This window comes from Tamandua tetradactyla, chromosome 23 (genome assembly GCF_023851605.1).
Source record: "Tamandua tetradactyla isolate mTamTet1 chromosome 23, mTamTet1.pri, whole genome shotgun sequence".
NCBI classification, from domain to species: domain Eukaryota; kingdom Metazoa; phylum Chordata; class Mammalia; order Pilosa; family Myrmecophagidae; genus Tamandua; species Tamandua tetradactyla.
The window spans coordinates 42,705,521-42,719,106 of NC_135349.1; the positions used below are offsets into that span (position 1 = coordinate 42,705,521).

At 35.7% G+C, this 13,586-nt stretch overlaps 1 protein-coding gene across 10 annotated transcripts in view; it reads right to left on the reverse strand.

Annotated features, from left to right (window-relative positions):
* MRTFB (myocardin related transcription factor B) overlaps positions 1–13,586 on the reverse strand; it is a 294,808-nt gene that overhangs the window by 92,183 nt on the left and 189,039 nt on the right. The window contains exon 1 of one of the 10 annotated variants that reach the window (XM_077141752.1): positions 1,478–8,980. The exons of the other annotated variants lie outside the window; for them this stretch is intronic. Coding sequence (XP_076997867.1) covers positions 1,478–1,598 — 121 coding nt within the window. The 5' untranslated portion in view covers positions 1,599–8,980. Of the gene's footprint in view, positions 1–1,477; positions 8,981–13,586 lie in introns of those variants that run through there. 10 annotated transcript variants of the gene reach the window in all.

Consider the following 13,586-nt stretch of genomic DNA (forward strand, 5'->3'; position numbering starts at 1 on the left):
TATATGTTTTATCATACTCCACTATTATGACATCTTTTTATTTTTCCTACTCCATTTTCTAATACTTTGCCAGTTTTACAAGTAGCACAAACATTTAACTGTAAGGTACTAATAGGAACTTGGCAACTGAACTTGACTTAAATGATGCATAAATAATTTTAAATTAATGATCTTGAAAAATTTAAGTTGCACTTAATGAGCTCTCCTTATTTCTCCAACTTTTCAGAATTGTGTCCTAAAAATTCCACTGGTATTGATTTTGTAAGACATTTACAATAAGCTTGCTGTGCACAAGCAGAGGCAACTCCATTGTTTGGCTCCTAGCAACAGCTATTTATACTTCATTGTGTGTCATTTGTTTTCATCTTAAGTGTTTTTTTTTTTCACCCCTACCCAAAAGTAGTTTAATTCCAATTATTGTTTCTTATTATTCTCTTTCAAATCTGTACCAATCTGAAGTCAAATTCTCCTATTCCTAATGTCTAAGGGAAAAAGCGGGGATATCCTTCTGGAAGAAGCTCTACTTAGGCAGATAACTCTACATTTACTCTCTGGATCGCTATGAGATTAGAAGGAGACTGTGGAAAGGTGAGGGGGTGGCTGATGGCGAAGGTAAAAACAGATAACAGGCAAAACGTTATTCTGTGGTTTTATTTTCCTCAAAGAGGACTAGAAAATCAGTTTTTGAATTAAGGGCGGTGATATTCATGTCTTAAATTTAGGAGAAACTTATTCTCTGTACATCCTGGCCCTTGGCCATGGCCCTTGATCTCCACTGCCAAAATAAAGCAAGTGTCCAATAGTCTTGCCACACTTTAGTATGCCAGGACAAAGAACAGAAATGCCCTTACCTTTATCCATTTGCTTAAATAAGTCAGTGAGGTACCTGTACAGTGGTCACAAACAATAACTGATAGCATTTTCAAGTATATTACTTGCTTTGGAAAAAATTAAGAAATATGCATCAAAACGAATTAAGCCAATCCTTTTAAACAATGAAACCTACAAATATGCTAATTGAAAAGAATGAATTTTCCTATATCATGAATTTACCAACCTAAAATAAACAGACTTCTGACTAACATTGAAAAGGAAATGGCTTCTTCTTAAAAAAAAAGGGGGGTGGGATGGGGAATGAGGGACATAGAAGGCAAAAAAGAAAAAAAAAAGGAAAATATGAAAAAATACATAAAATGAAACTAGAAAGATAATAATGAAATAAGGACTGGCTTCATAAGGCCCCATTTCTCTATCAATTATTGCAAAATCCCTCGAGTTCTATACAGTTCTATCAGCTAATGAATCTTTAGTAACAGCTACCAAGAACAACATTTAGCTTTCATTGCAAAGAACTTGGATGTAAGGTACATGACTGGATAGAGGTGCAGACACACGGCACAGTAAGAGACAGACATGCTCAGCCTGGTTGGCAGGAATAGGAATGTGGCAGTTTTGCCCTGTCCACAGGCAGACTGACCTTCCTTAAGACTTTTCTGGTTGCTCCCCTCAAGGCATTCCTTTTCTTTTAATGGTTCAAAATCCCCAGCAGTTAATATCTCTGGGAAGCCCTGGTGCTGCTTCTTGGAGCTATCGATCATGGTGAGAGGCTTCTCCAGACAGGCAGCATCAAGCAGGAGAAAAGCTCAATTTGCCAAACAGCAGAGAATGATGCTCAGGTTACTCTGGTCCCTGGGTCCTCCGATCCCTCCTCACAATATCCCAATCATTGGGCAATTATGTCTTTAAGGAAACGAAGGCAGCCATTACCCTTTAGTTCCCAGCTTGACCTGCAAATAACTCATGCTGCTGTAAGCCCTCAACTCTCTCTCACATTGGGAGGCAGAGCCACGGAGGCACGATTCTAAAATCCCACCCCTTTTCCCAGCCAGCCCCCTTTCCTCTGCCATTCCAGCTTCCCCTGCGCTGGGTCTTCAATCTGCAGTTTGACGGTCCGAATCATCTGACAAACACTGAGTCAAGCAGTTAAAAATAAATCCTCTAGTTGTTAAAGGAGAAGACTTTGCTGATACCTAAGAAGAAAAATTGCTGCCTGTGGTCTCCCTCTCCTCTCTATAAACACAGCCGCAGGCTATGGAAATACTTTATATCAGCCAGACAAGCACATTCATTACTCATTAAGTTCCCCAGCTAAACAAACGGCAGTCTAGGGCATCTGAAGGAAGCAGGTCTTATCACGCCTGAGGCACCACACTGAATAAACACGGTAGTAGCATATCTGGATATAAGCAAAATCATTTCACCACGAAAGTTCTTTTATGGTGTACTTTTTGCTGTGTTCAACCCTCCCTGGCTAAGCCAATGCTCTTTGTAACAGGGAAATGCACTGTGATTGCAGCTTTCTTCCTCTGGCAATTCAGATCTAAGCAGCAGTTTTCCTTCATGCCACTAGTTGGCTGAGAGAGTTAGCATCGCCATGAGTTTTCTAAGGAAAAATCTTTTCCCATGGATTAAAAGCAGTGCTGTAAATAGCTTCATTCACAACAGATGCAGCCAGTAACCAGCCCACGTTGAATTTCATGTGAGTATCAATGATGGTCACCTCTCTGGCAAGTCACAGACTGCTGTTCACTATATACCAGGGATGCTGCTTGAAGGGAATCTCTAGGTATGTCTGTCCAGGAAATGGGGGAGAAAGCCTCAAGTTTGCCTATCCATGTATCTATCTATAGCTGAGCCCAAAGAAAAATTTTTAATCGTTCAAGGTATATATATTTGCAAAGAGCACCCATAAAATCCATTAGAGGTTATAAAAGCAGTAGACTGTGAATCTGTTCCATCAGGAATCTGTTTTATTCATTTTTTTATTACCAATCTCAGTAAAGTGTCAGGATTACTGGGAATTCTTAATAAATATTTGTTGTATGAATGAGTGAATGAATTAAAGCAGAAGAAAGCTCAACAGGAAAACTCAGAGTTCTATAGAATCCCAGATCAAAGATAGAGAACCAATAATTTTAGTTGAACAATTCAAGATTCTCTAAGGGAAGTTAACTTTCTTTTTAAAAGAACATGTACAAATATCTTTTGAATGTGCACTGACAGGATCCTCCTGAGGGATAAAGGCTCACGTTTTTACAGCCAGAAGAATATTCAATATTCTTTTCTCTGTTTAAACATAGATGGGAGAGGCAGGGGACTGGATGAAGCACTCTGTTCCTTGTCCCTGGTTCCAAGGCTGGTATGCATTAAACCCATGCTGTTCTAGAAAGATAGTTATCTATCCTCCAGCATCTATTGAGAGTAAGATTATACAACACAGGACATGCTTCTTGTCATCTGAAATCCCTTCTGAAGCAAGTTAAGACCATTCGTGGCAGTCCAAAACAAACACTGACATACTTATGACACTTCTCATAAATGCCCTCAAATGCTCTGCTACTATATCGGATCCTAAAGGCCTTCTTCTAAATTAACTACTCATGTCCTTTCAAAGGAGTAGTGAAAATAACCATTTTTTGAGGACATTATGTCTGTTAGATGCTCTGTGAGTTTATCTCATTTAATTCCAAACAGCGCTGTGTGATCTCTAGGGTTATTTGTATGCTAGACATTTTAAAGACCAAGACCAAAGTCACAAAACTTTTAAGTGGGAAGTCTGGAATTAACCAGAGTCTTAGTTCTCCAAAGCCCAAGTTCTTTATAGTGCATTGCAGAGTGCTGTCTTCTAAAATAAGTCCCATTTCTGAGTTTTAGTTTCATTTTGAAAAGCAAAAGGTTTAACAGCAAAAGGCCATAAACTTTATGGCCTCTAATAATTCCACTCCTGGTGACAGAGAAGGAAGTCAACATAATCATACCAGAACACCTTTTAACTTTCATAAACTAATAACAAAAGCAGTCAACTTTATTTAGTGCTTACTCTGTGCCACAGTCTAAGTGCTTTCTGTATATTCTCATTTACCATGCCAACAGACCTGTGAGTTCAATATCGTTATCCTGATTTACAGATGAGGAAAGTGAGATTTGGAGAAATCAAATACTTTGAGTTCTCCTATCTTGTAAGTGGTGGTCAGGATTCCAAAGCAGGCAGCCTGGCTCTAGGGCCTAAGTCTTCATGACTTTGCAAAAAGAACAACAAAAACAACAAACCCTAATATTCTCCTTTTCAGAATGTTGCTTTTAAATCTTGCCCAACTGTTTTTAGGTCATAAGCCCAGAAACCCGAGTAGATATGTTAATTACATAAGTCATTTAAAAATGATATTCTGGTTGTGAGTGGGCTGTTTTTTTTTTCAAATCAGTTCCTTTTTAAGGATCCTCTGTAAGCTTATTATTTTTATATATATAAATACATATAGATTTTTATATCAATAAGTATCAAAATCCCAATAAAGGAAATTCATTGTCCTATGGTAAGTTTATATCAGGAGTCTTGCCTTTGTAGTTTTTATTAATGTTTTTTTTTTTTTTCTCCATGGACAGGCACCGGGAATTGAACCCAGGTCTTCGGCATGGCAGGCGAGAACTTTTCCTGCTGAGCCACTGTGGCCCGCCCTTGCCTTTGTAGTTTTGAAAGGAAATAATTTCTCTAGTGGTGAATAGGCTTTACAGAATATTTATCTTGCTATTATTATTTTAAAATTTAAGGATAATTACAAATACAGAGAATATTTTCCCTCTGAACTATCTGTAAGGAAGTTTTTGACATGATATTTCTTTACCCCAGAGTACATGGGTGTGCATTTCCTACAAACATGGATATTCTTGTTTCTCTTACATATGGTAATATAATCACCAATATTAGGAAAGTAGCACTGATACATCATTACTATCTAATCCACAGACCCCATTCAGGTTTCACCAACTGTACCAATATCCTTTATAACAAAAGGATCTAAATCAGGATTATATACACACATTTAGTTATTAAGGTTCTTTAGTTTCCTTACATCTTGAATATTTACTCAATCTTTGACTTCCCTTTCCATGAATTTTGAAAATCACAAGGAAATTTTTCCTGGAAATTTTTGATAATTACTACTTCTTAGAGTTAGCCTCAATTTGATTTTGTCTGATATGCCCTCACAATCAAATTTGGGTGTTGCATTTTTGGCAGGAATACCACAGGAGAAATGATTGCTTGCTGGATCCTACCAGGTAGTACAAATTCAATTTGTCCCCCTACTAATGATGTTTATTTTGATCAATTAATCAAGACGGTAACTGCCAGGTTTCTCCACAGTAAAGTTTAGTTTTCCCTTTGTAATTATTTTGTGGAGAGGTACTTTGAGACCAATCCATTGATGTTCTTGGCTGAATTATTTATTGCTATGATTGCTGCCAAATGGTGATTTTAAAAATTCCATCATTCCTTTTACATTAGTAGCATATCTTACTGTGAGGAATTATCTTTGCCCAATTTATTTATTTATATCAGCATGCACTCATGGAGTCCTGTGTTATTCAATGGGTTATAACTTGCTATGATCATTATTTTGATGCTCAGACTATCCAGATTTGGCCAGTGGGAGTCCCTTCAAACTCATGACCCTATCATTCTTTGAACACTTTCTGACTTTCTGGCACAACAAGATGTTCCAGGCTTATCTTGTAATTTTCCTGTCCCAGCACTGGAATAAATTATTTCTCTAAGGAGTCTTGTCTACTTTTAATAGAGAAAGGTATTTAGAAAGAAAGGTCTGAATGCTAGGTGTTTTCTTTGCTATTAAGGTGTCACTGTTCCAGACCTTCCCTGTAGACAAAGCTAGGGAATACATATGTAGGTGTGTGTACATAAAGACACATACACATATATTTACGTCTATATTTACATATTGAAAATGAGTTCACCTTGTTGCCTCCAATTTCAACCCACTGCCACAAGGTTCATCCTCGTTTTTTATCTTTCCCATATCTGCATCTCCCTTCTCCCACAGTGAGAAGCCTGTCCCCTTGGTCTCTTCCCTATTGACCTCACAAATGTCACTGTTGTAGCCAAACCCTGTACAGATGCCACCTCAGCCGCCACAGGCTCCAAGGACCTGTATTTCCCCCACCCCTCACCTGGGCAGCTGCCTCACTCAGCCCCACATTGAATTAGGGTGGAAGAAAGGAGATAGGTAGAACCTAAAGAAAACAAACAAACAAACATTATCTCTAAGTAAAAAGGAGGTAAGTAGGACCCAAATGAAACAAACAAACAAACACTGTCTCTAACTAAGAGAGAGAAGTCCTTAATTGCCACATGAATTCCTTTCTAGTAAATCTACTCTAGTTCTTTACATACTATATTATCTTTGCTGTCATTTGGCTGTATTGCCACGAGGGACATTTAACTTCGAATGATGTGATTAAAGTAATTTATGCTATGATAAATCTGCTTTGACAGTGTTTGTGTGTATACATACTCAAAAGAGCTGTGTTAGTATGAAAGAGGCTACCATAAATCAAGTCAATTTTCCCACCACCCCCAGCATGAATACTCAATAAGCGTGAGAAAAACTGTATGGCTTAGTGACTAGAAACAATCCAAGAAAGGCTTCAGAGAATTACAACTCAAACATGGCTCAAGGGACCTATACAAAACCTTGGCAGAGAAAACATATGCTTATTACACTACTGATAAAAAGATTATTGCTCTGATGATGTGGTATTTCAATAAGGAAAATCTGAGAATATTACCAGTTGGGCAATGTTTCACCAGTATGAGTATCTAAAAATAATGAATAAAATAATTAGCAACTGACTGCAAAAAGAATGCTAAACATAGGTTCGTACTTTTCTTGTAGAATTCACACTTGTCTCTAAAGATCGAGAAATCAGATATTGATCTTGAAAGTCCTTCATTTTTATCACTCTTTAAATGCACGGATATTGAATCTACAGTATGTAAGATGTAAACAATTTAACAAATTGGCCCTTAAGGAAACACTATTTCATGGAAAGGGGATAATTTTTTTTAATATTTCTAAAATATTAAGATTTTAAAGAAAAGCATTAGTCATTTAAAGAAAAGGGACTTTACACCACTACAATAAGGGAAAACAGCTTAATGAATTAATTATTTGGTCTGTAATTTGTACTTATCTTTTACCCTAGAATACAAACCGATATGACTGACATACAGTACTACTCCTTTACCCTCTCTGAAAATGAGACCTCCAACTATGACAAGGCTTTGAGATTGGAATTGTACCATCTCATGGTCTGCTGATGAACTTCTGCATAGACCAAGAGAAGAGAACTTCATATGGGATGGGGGCAAATGGCAGGGTTAGGCAAGAACATATTTCTGAGCTAATTCTCAGCTAAGTTTCCACATTATAGTGGTGTCACTCAATTGGAGTGTTCTCCTCATAAAGGAGAGTCTGGATGCCATTTGTCTCCTCTTGCCCAAATCACTGGCATAGGTAATCAAGGGATGACAGAATTTATGCTTTTTTTTTTTCAGCTTAAAATAAAAGTCATTCAAATCCTTTTTCTGCTTCTAAGTTTTATAGTCATTTATAAACATAAATGCTAATCTTTCCTTAGATGAGATGATATCCTTACATTAGCATCCTTGATTCTGAGATGACTTCCCTACTTATGGAATGGAATGGAATGAAAGTTTAGCATAGACAGAAGGACTGAGTGAAAAGCTACAGTGAAATCCAAGCACAGACTGAAATGTAGATGATTAAGCTATATTCGGTGTGGTGCTGAGGTCAGCAGTTACTTATGATAAGAAAACAATACACAACAGAGTTTCTCAACCTTTGTTTCATTATTGTCTCCTCCCAGCTAGGGAATCTTTTTTTTTTTTTCCTGTGTGGGCAGGCACCGGGTCTCTGGCATGGCAGGCAAGAACTCTGCCTGCTGAGCCACCATGGCCCGCCCTAGGGAAACTTTTTATATAGTTTTTTCTTAATCTCCTCCCATGACATTTCAATACCACAGATATACTATATATAAAAGGTCCAGGTAAAACATGGTGTACTAAATGTTTTACCTGTACCTTTTATATAAAAAGAGTAAGACTGTTTTTGCTTCACTGCCCAAGGACCAATTTTCATCCACTGAGAATGTTAAATCTCGAAGACAGAATGAAAGTCAATGTTTTCTATTTTGCTGAGAAAAATATTGTAAGATAATAAGATTAGTGTAGGAAACCGTCAATGAGAAAATAAAAATGTTCACCATCTCTAATAATGACTTTTAGATTGCAACTAAAATTAGCATTTAAGATCTTTTGGATCTTCAGTAGCGCTGAGGTATAAGGTGATATTTATGTTTTATTAAAAAATAAAAATTACAGTTTAGATATAAAATGACATGCTTCCATGCCACTTGGCTGAACATACATCTTTAATCCAGGTTTCTAACTCTAAGACTCTTTTTGCCAAAAACAAAGGCTGTATGTATCTTGTTTCTTTTTACTAGTTTTATGTATGATTTTCAAAGGCATTTATTAAGAAAAATTGGTTATTTAATTGCAGGGGGATAGTAACAACACAGATGATTTCATGAAATTTAGAGGTAGGATGGCTTTGTGTCTTTAAAGTTAGACATAATTCAATATAAGTCCTAGTGATGCCACTTAGTGGCTTGGAAGTGGCATAAAAGCAACAACGTCCTAGTGTCTTGGCTGCCTCATCTATGGAAGTGCAACAATAATAACTAATAATTATAGCCATTTCCTATAATTGGAAAAATGCATATAAAATACTCAGCACAGGTGTAACAGGCATTCCCCAAATGGTGGTGTCTGTCAGGACTCATTTCTGGAAGGATTTCCCTTATCTTCCATGGCTAGATGTTTGCTAGATTTGGGGTTTCTCTGGCAAGATACACATACATACACATAAAGACCAACACACTAGCTACCACATTGTATATACATTCTACATTTTCCAACCATGCCCAAAGTGCAGCCTAGGTGGATATATGGACTGCATACCAATATAACACAACTTACTATCATTGGCATAAAATGGAGCTGTGGCATCTGAGCTATAGTTTTTGTTTGTTTGTTTGTGTTTTTTGTTTTTTCCTTTTTTTATATATATTTTTTATTTTTATTATTATTTTTATTTTTTTCTCTATATTATCATTCTATATCTTTTTCTGTTGTTTTGCTAGTTCTTTTCCTAAATCGATGCAAATGTACTAAGAAATGATGATCACACATCTATGTGATGATATTAAGAATTACTGATTGCATATGTAGAATGGAATGATTTCTAAATGTTGTGTTAGTTAATTTTTTTTTTAATTAATAAAAAAAAAAAACCACAATGAGATATCATCTCACACCCACCAAAATGGCCATTATCAACAAAACAAAAAATGACAAGTGCTGGAGAGGATGCGGAGAAAGAGGCACACTTATTCACTGTTGGTGGGAATGTCAAATGGTGCAACCACTGTGGAAGGCAGTTTGGACAAATACTGTATGGTCCCACTGATGTGAACCGACATTCGAGAATAAACTTGGAATATGTCATTGGTAACAGAGACCATCAGGAGTTAGGATCAGGGTAAGACAATGGGTAATTAGAGCTGAAGGGTTACAGACTGTGCAACAGAACTAGATACAAAAACTCAAAAATAGACAGCACAATACTATCTAATTGTAATTATGTTAAAACACTGAATGAAGCTGCATCTGAGCTATAGTTTTTTTGTTTGTTTGTTTGTGTTTTTTGTTTTTTTCCTTTTATATATTTTTTATTTTTATTATTATTTTTATTTTTTTCTCTATATTATCATTCTATATCTTTTTCTGTTGTTTTGCTAGTTCTTTTCCTAAATTGATGCAAATGTACTAAGAAATGATGATCACACATCTATGTGATGATATTAAGAATTACTGATTGCATATGTAGAATGGAATGATTTCTAAACGTTGTGTTAGTTAATTTTTTTTTAATTAATAAAAACAAAAAATGTAGCTGTGAGTAAAGGTTTTTTTGTCACTCAGAATTGCAGTGTCTACTATACAGTGATACCAAACTTATTTTAACAAAACCTGTGCTGAATGACTTTGAGAACTTCCTAAGTCTATTATTCACTTTAATAAGTAATGCTGCATTAATATCTTTAAAAACACACATATTCAGTTACTTTTTAAGGGGAAATACTAATATTATCAAATTGACTTCCTGAAAGGTTATCGATCTACATTTTCACCAAATGTGTAGAAGAATGTCTTCTTACTATATTCTTGCCAACACGGGACATTACAAATTGTTTTCCCCTTTACCAATCTATTATCTAGGTTTTAATTTGCTGATTTTAAATTACTAGTGAGTTTGAGCACATTTTAAAATGTCTTCTGGTCATCTGTGCTTCTTCTTCTGTAACCTGCCTGTGTTTTTTAACCATTTTGCTATTTTGTTTATATTTTATTGATTTCTAAATTATCATTTTGCATGCTGTATGGCTGGGGTCACATTTCATGTGACTATCCTGTATTATAGCACCATTTGTTGAATTTTCTTTTTTTTGGGTGGGGGGGTGGTACATGGGTCAGGGATTACACCTGGATCTCCTGCATAGCAGGTGAGAATTCTACCACTGCACCCCCTAAATTATTTTTAGGTATCAAGGACATTAACTCTGTCATCTGTGGCAATGCTTTCCAAGTTTGTCATTTATCTTTCAACATCTGTATCTTTCCACACAGATGGAGCATGAGGAGTATGGACAGGAGGAGATGGTACAAACGATCTTTCTTCTTTATTCTTCTCATTTAACTTTATAACTGAGATTCTTATCAAAATTGTAATAAACTTTATTGATTGAGTAGGGGAGAACTGACATCTTGGGAATATTGAGGCTGCTCATTCAGGAACACAGTGTGTCTTTTTAATTTCTTCATTTTCATGACTATCTCACGTTTGCAATAAAAATTATACACACAAAAATATATAGACATGAGGATAGAAAAACCTATGCAAAAGTGTTAGCACTGGGCGGGCCGCGGTGGCTCAGCGGGCAAGAGTGCTTGCCTGCTATGCCGGAGGACCCCGGTTCGATTCCCGGCCCCAGCCCATGTAAGAAACAAACAAACAAACAAAATATAATAAAACAAGAAAATGTTTAAAGATGTCTCCCTTTCTTCCTCCCTTCCTTCCTTCTCTCTGTCTTTCCTTCCCTTCCTTCCTCTCTCTTTAAAAAAAAAAAAAAAAAAAAAGTGTTAGCACTGGTTTCTGTGGGAGGTAGAATTTTAAAGTGATTTAATTTTCTCTTACATATACTTCATTTAAAAAACATTTACGAAAACTCAGTAAAACACTTTACATTGAAAGTTTTAAGTAGATATAAAGCTAATCTTTTTTTTTTTTTTGGCTTGGCATTCCATATTTTCTAGTGTTTTCCTACTAGAGATTTAATTTATTACATTAAAATTAAATTTTTATACATGCAGAGAGTCCTGCTGATATTTTTTCCTCAATTGGAATGATAGAAAAACTGGTTTAAGAAACATAAAAATCAAATGGCTAAGAAATTGATATTTTAAAGGATTTTTCTTTCAATGTCATGTTATCACCACTTTGATACTAACACATCTAAGGTCTCACCATCACTTAAAACAACTCACTGAAGGTCAACACACATTTTCTAAGAGCATTCTTTGGACTGGGGATCATGTTAGGCAGCAGAGGCACAATTTTTGCTCCCAATCATGGTCTAGCAATCTTAAAAATCCCTTTCTGATTTCCCTTATTTCTATTTCATTCTTTTACTCTAATTAGAACATTCTTTTTATGTTTCTCCAACTGTCTGTGGTTAAGGGCAATTTAAAATTTCCAATCTGTTATGGACCAATACATGGCTGTACCATACATGATAATTAGGACCATGTTTACTTGACAATACTAAAACTGGTCTCCACTCCGTTCAACAAGAGAGGTCCGCTGTTTATGTACCTAAATGTTGTACCTGTGTCACACTGCCATCAAAGTTTCTAAACACTCTCAGTTTCAGAAGTTATCTCACAGCAGACTGTGAAGAAAAAGCTTGTGGACTGGCACTAATTCAGTGCTTTACACATTCATCTTAACTTCTTTCCAACTTCTTCGTCTCTCTCCAGAGTATGAGCTCATGTCCCTCTTTTCAATTCTTTAATTATCGTTGAATCTAGTATAAATGATCTCAGCCTCTTCTTCACAGCTTGTCATTGTTTTTTGCCTCTCCTCTGACCCAAAGTGGACTAATCATGGCTGAGCAGTCAATTGTAGGGTGTGAAAATTAGGCTGAACAACACTAGGACAAAATGTCAGGAGTCTAAGGATGCATTTTTGGGGCCTCATGAGTTGTTCATAAAAATTTTTAAATTTTGTGTTTTCCTTTTGTTTATAACCAGGAAAACAAAAAGGAATCTTTTTAATCACTTGAATGGGTATTGTTTTATAATCAAGTGTTGCCATATACTAGTGAAAAATAAAGAGAGTTGGACATTGTGATGATGACTGATTCAAACCCGTAGAGAAGGCAAAATGATCCCAGCCTGTCGTGCTTTGAAAGAGAAAAGGTATGGGAAAAGTGAGTCATCATGGTATCTGGCAGTACAGATTCTGAGCCTGTGCTAGTGAGTACCTTTGTCAGGTGTCAAACAGCAATATCATTTAGGCAAAAGAAACATCATATCACAATAAATACAAATTTTCATTTCATTAGTTTAGTTGTTCTTGTGATTAATATACAAACTGCTGCTGTTCAGTAGTGTGTAAGTGCTACTAAGCATAAGGATACTTCATTTATGTTTATACACAGTTAAGCAACATTATACTAATAAAATTTAAGTCATCCTTGGGATTCTACTAATTGTTATTAAAAGGGTCTGTATATTACTTAACTTCACTGTATAATTCAAATGGGGAGAAGGGACCCATTTAATTGACTAGTTGGCTTTCACAGTTAGTTTTTACTGCCTTTCATGGCCCCAGAATGTTATCCTCAATTAGAAATGAAACATTTGCCTTTGTTTATCTAACATGACTGTGCAACCTATTTTGCCACCTTGGGAGTCATGACAAAGTGAAGATAACACCAACATGGCTTGAGAAATTAAGGAGTCAAGATGACCTATCTGAATCCAATATTAAATGACATTATACCCTCACACAAGTTCCTTTATCTCTTTTTTTTTTTTAAATTTTTTTATTAATCAAAAAAAAGAAAAGAAATTAACACAACATTTAGAAATCATTCCATTCCACAAATGCACTCAGTAATTCTTAGTATCATCACATAGATGTATGATCATCATTTCTTAGTACATTTGCATCGATTTAGGAAAAGAACTAGCAAAACAGCAGAAAAAGATATAGAATGTTAATATAGAGAAGAGAATTAAAATAATAATACTAATAATATATATATATAAAAAGGAAAAAGAAAAAAACAAAAACAAAAGATACAAACACACAAACAAACAAAAAACCATATTTCAGGCGCAGCTTCATTCAATGTTCCAACCTAGTTACATTACACTTAGGTATTATTGTGCTGTCCATTTTTGAGTTTTTGTATCTAGTCCTGTTGCACAGTCTGTATCCCTTCAGCTCCAATTACCCATTATCTTACCCTGTTTCTAACTCCTGCTGGTCTCTGTTACCAATGATATATTCCAAGCTGAT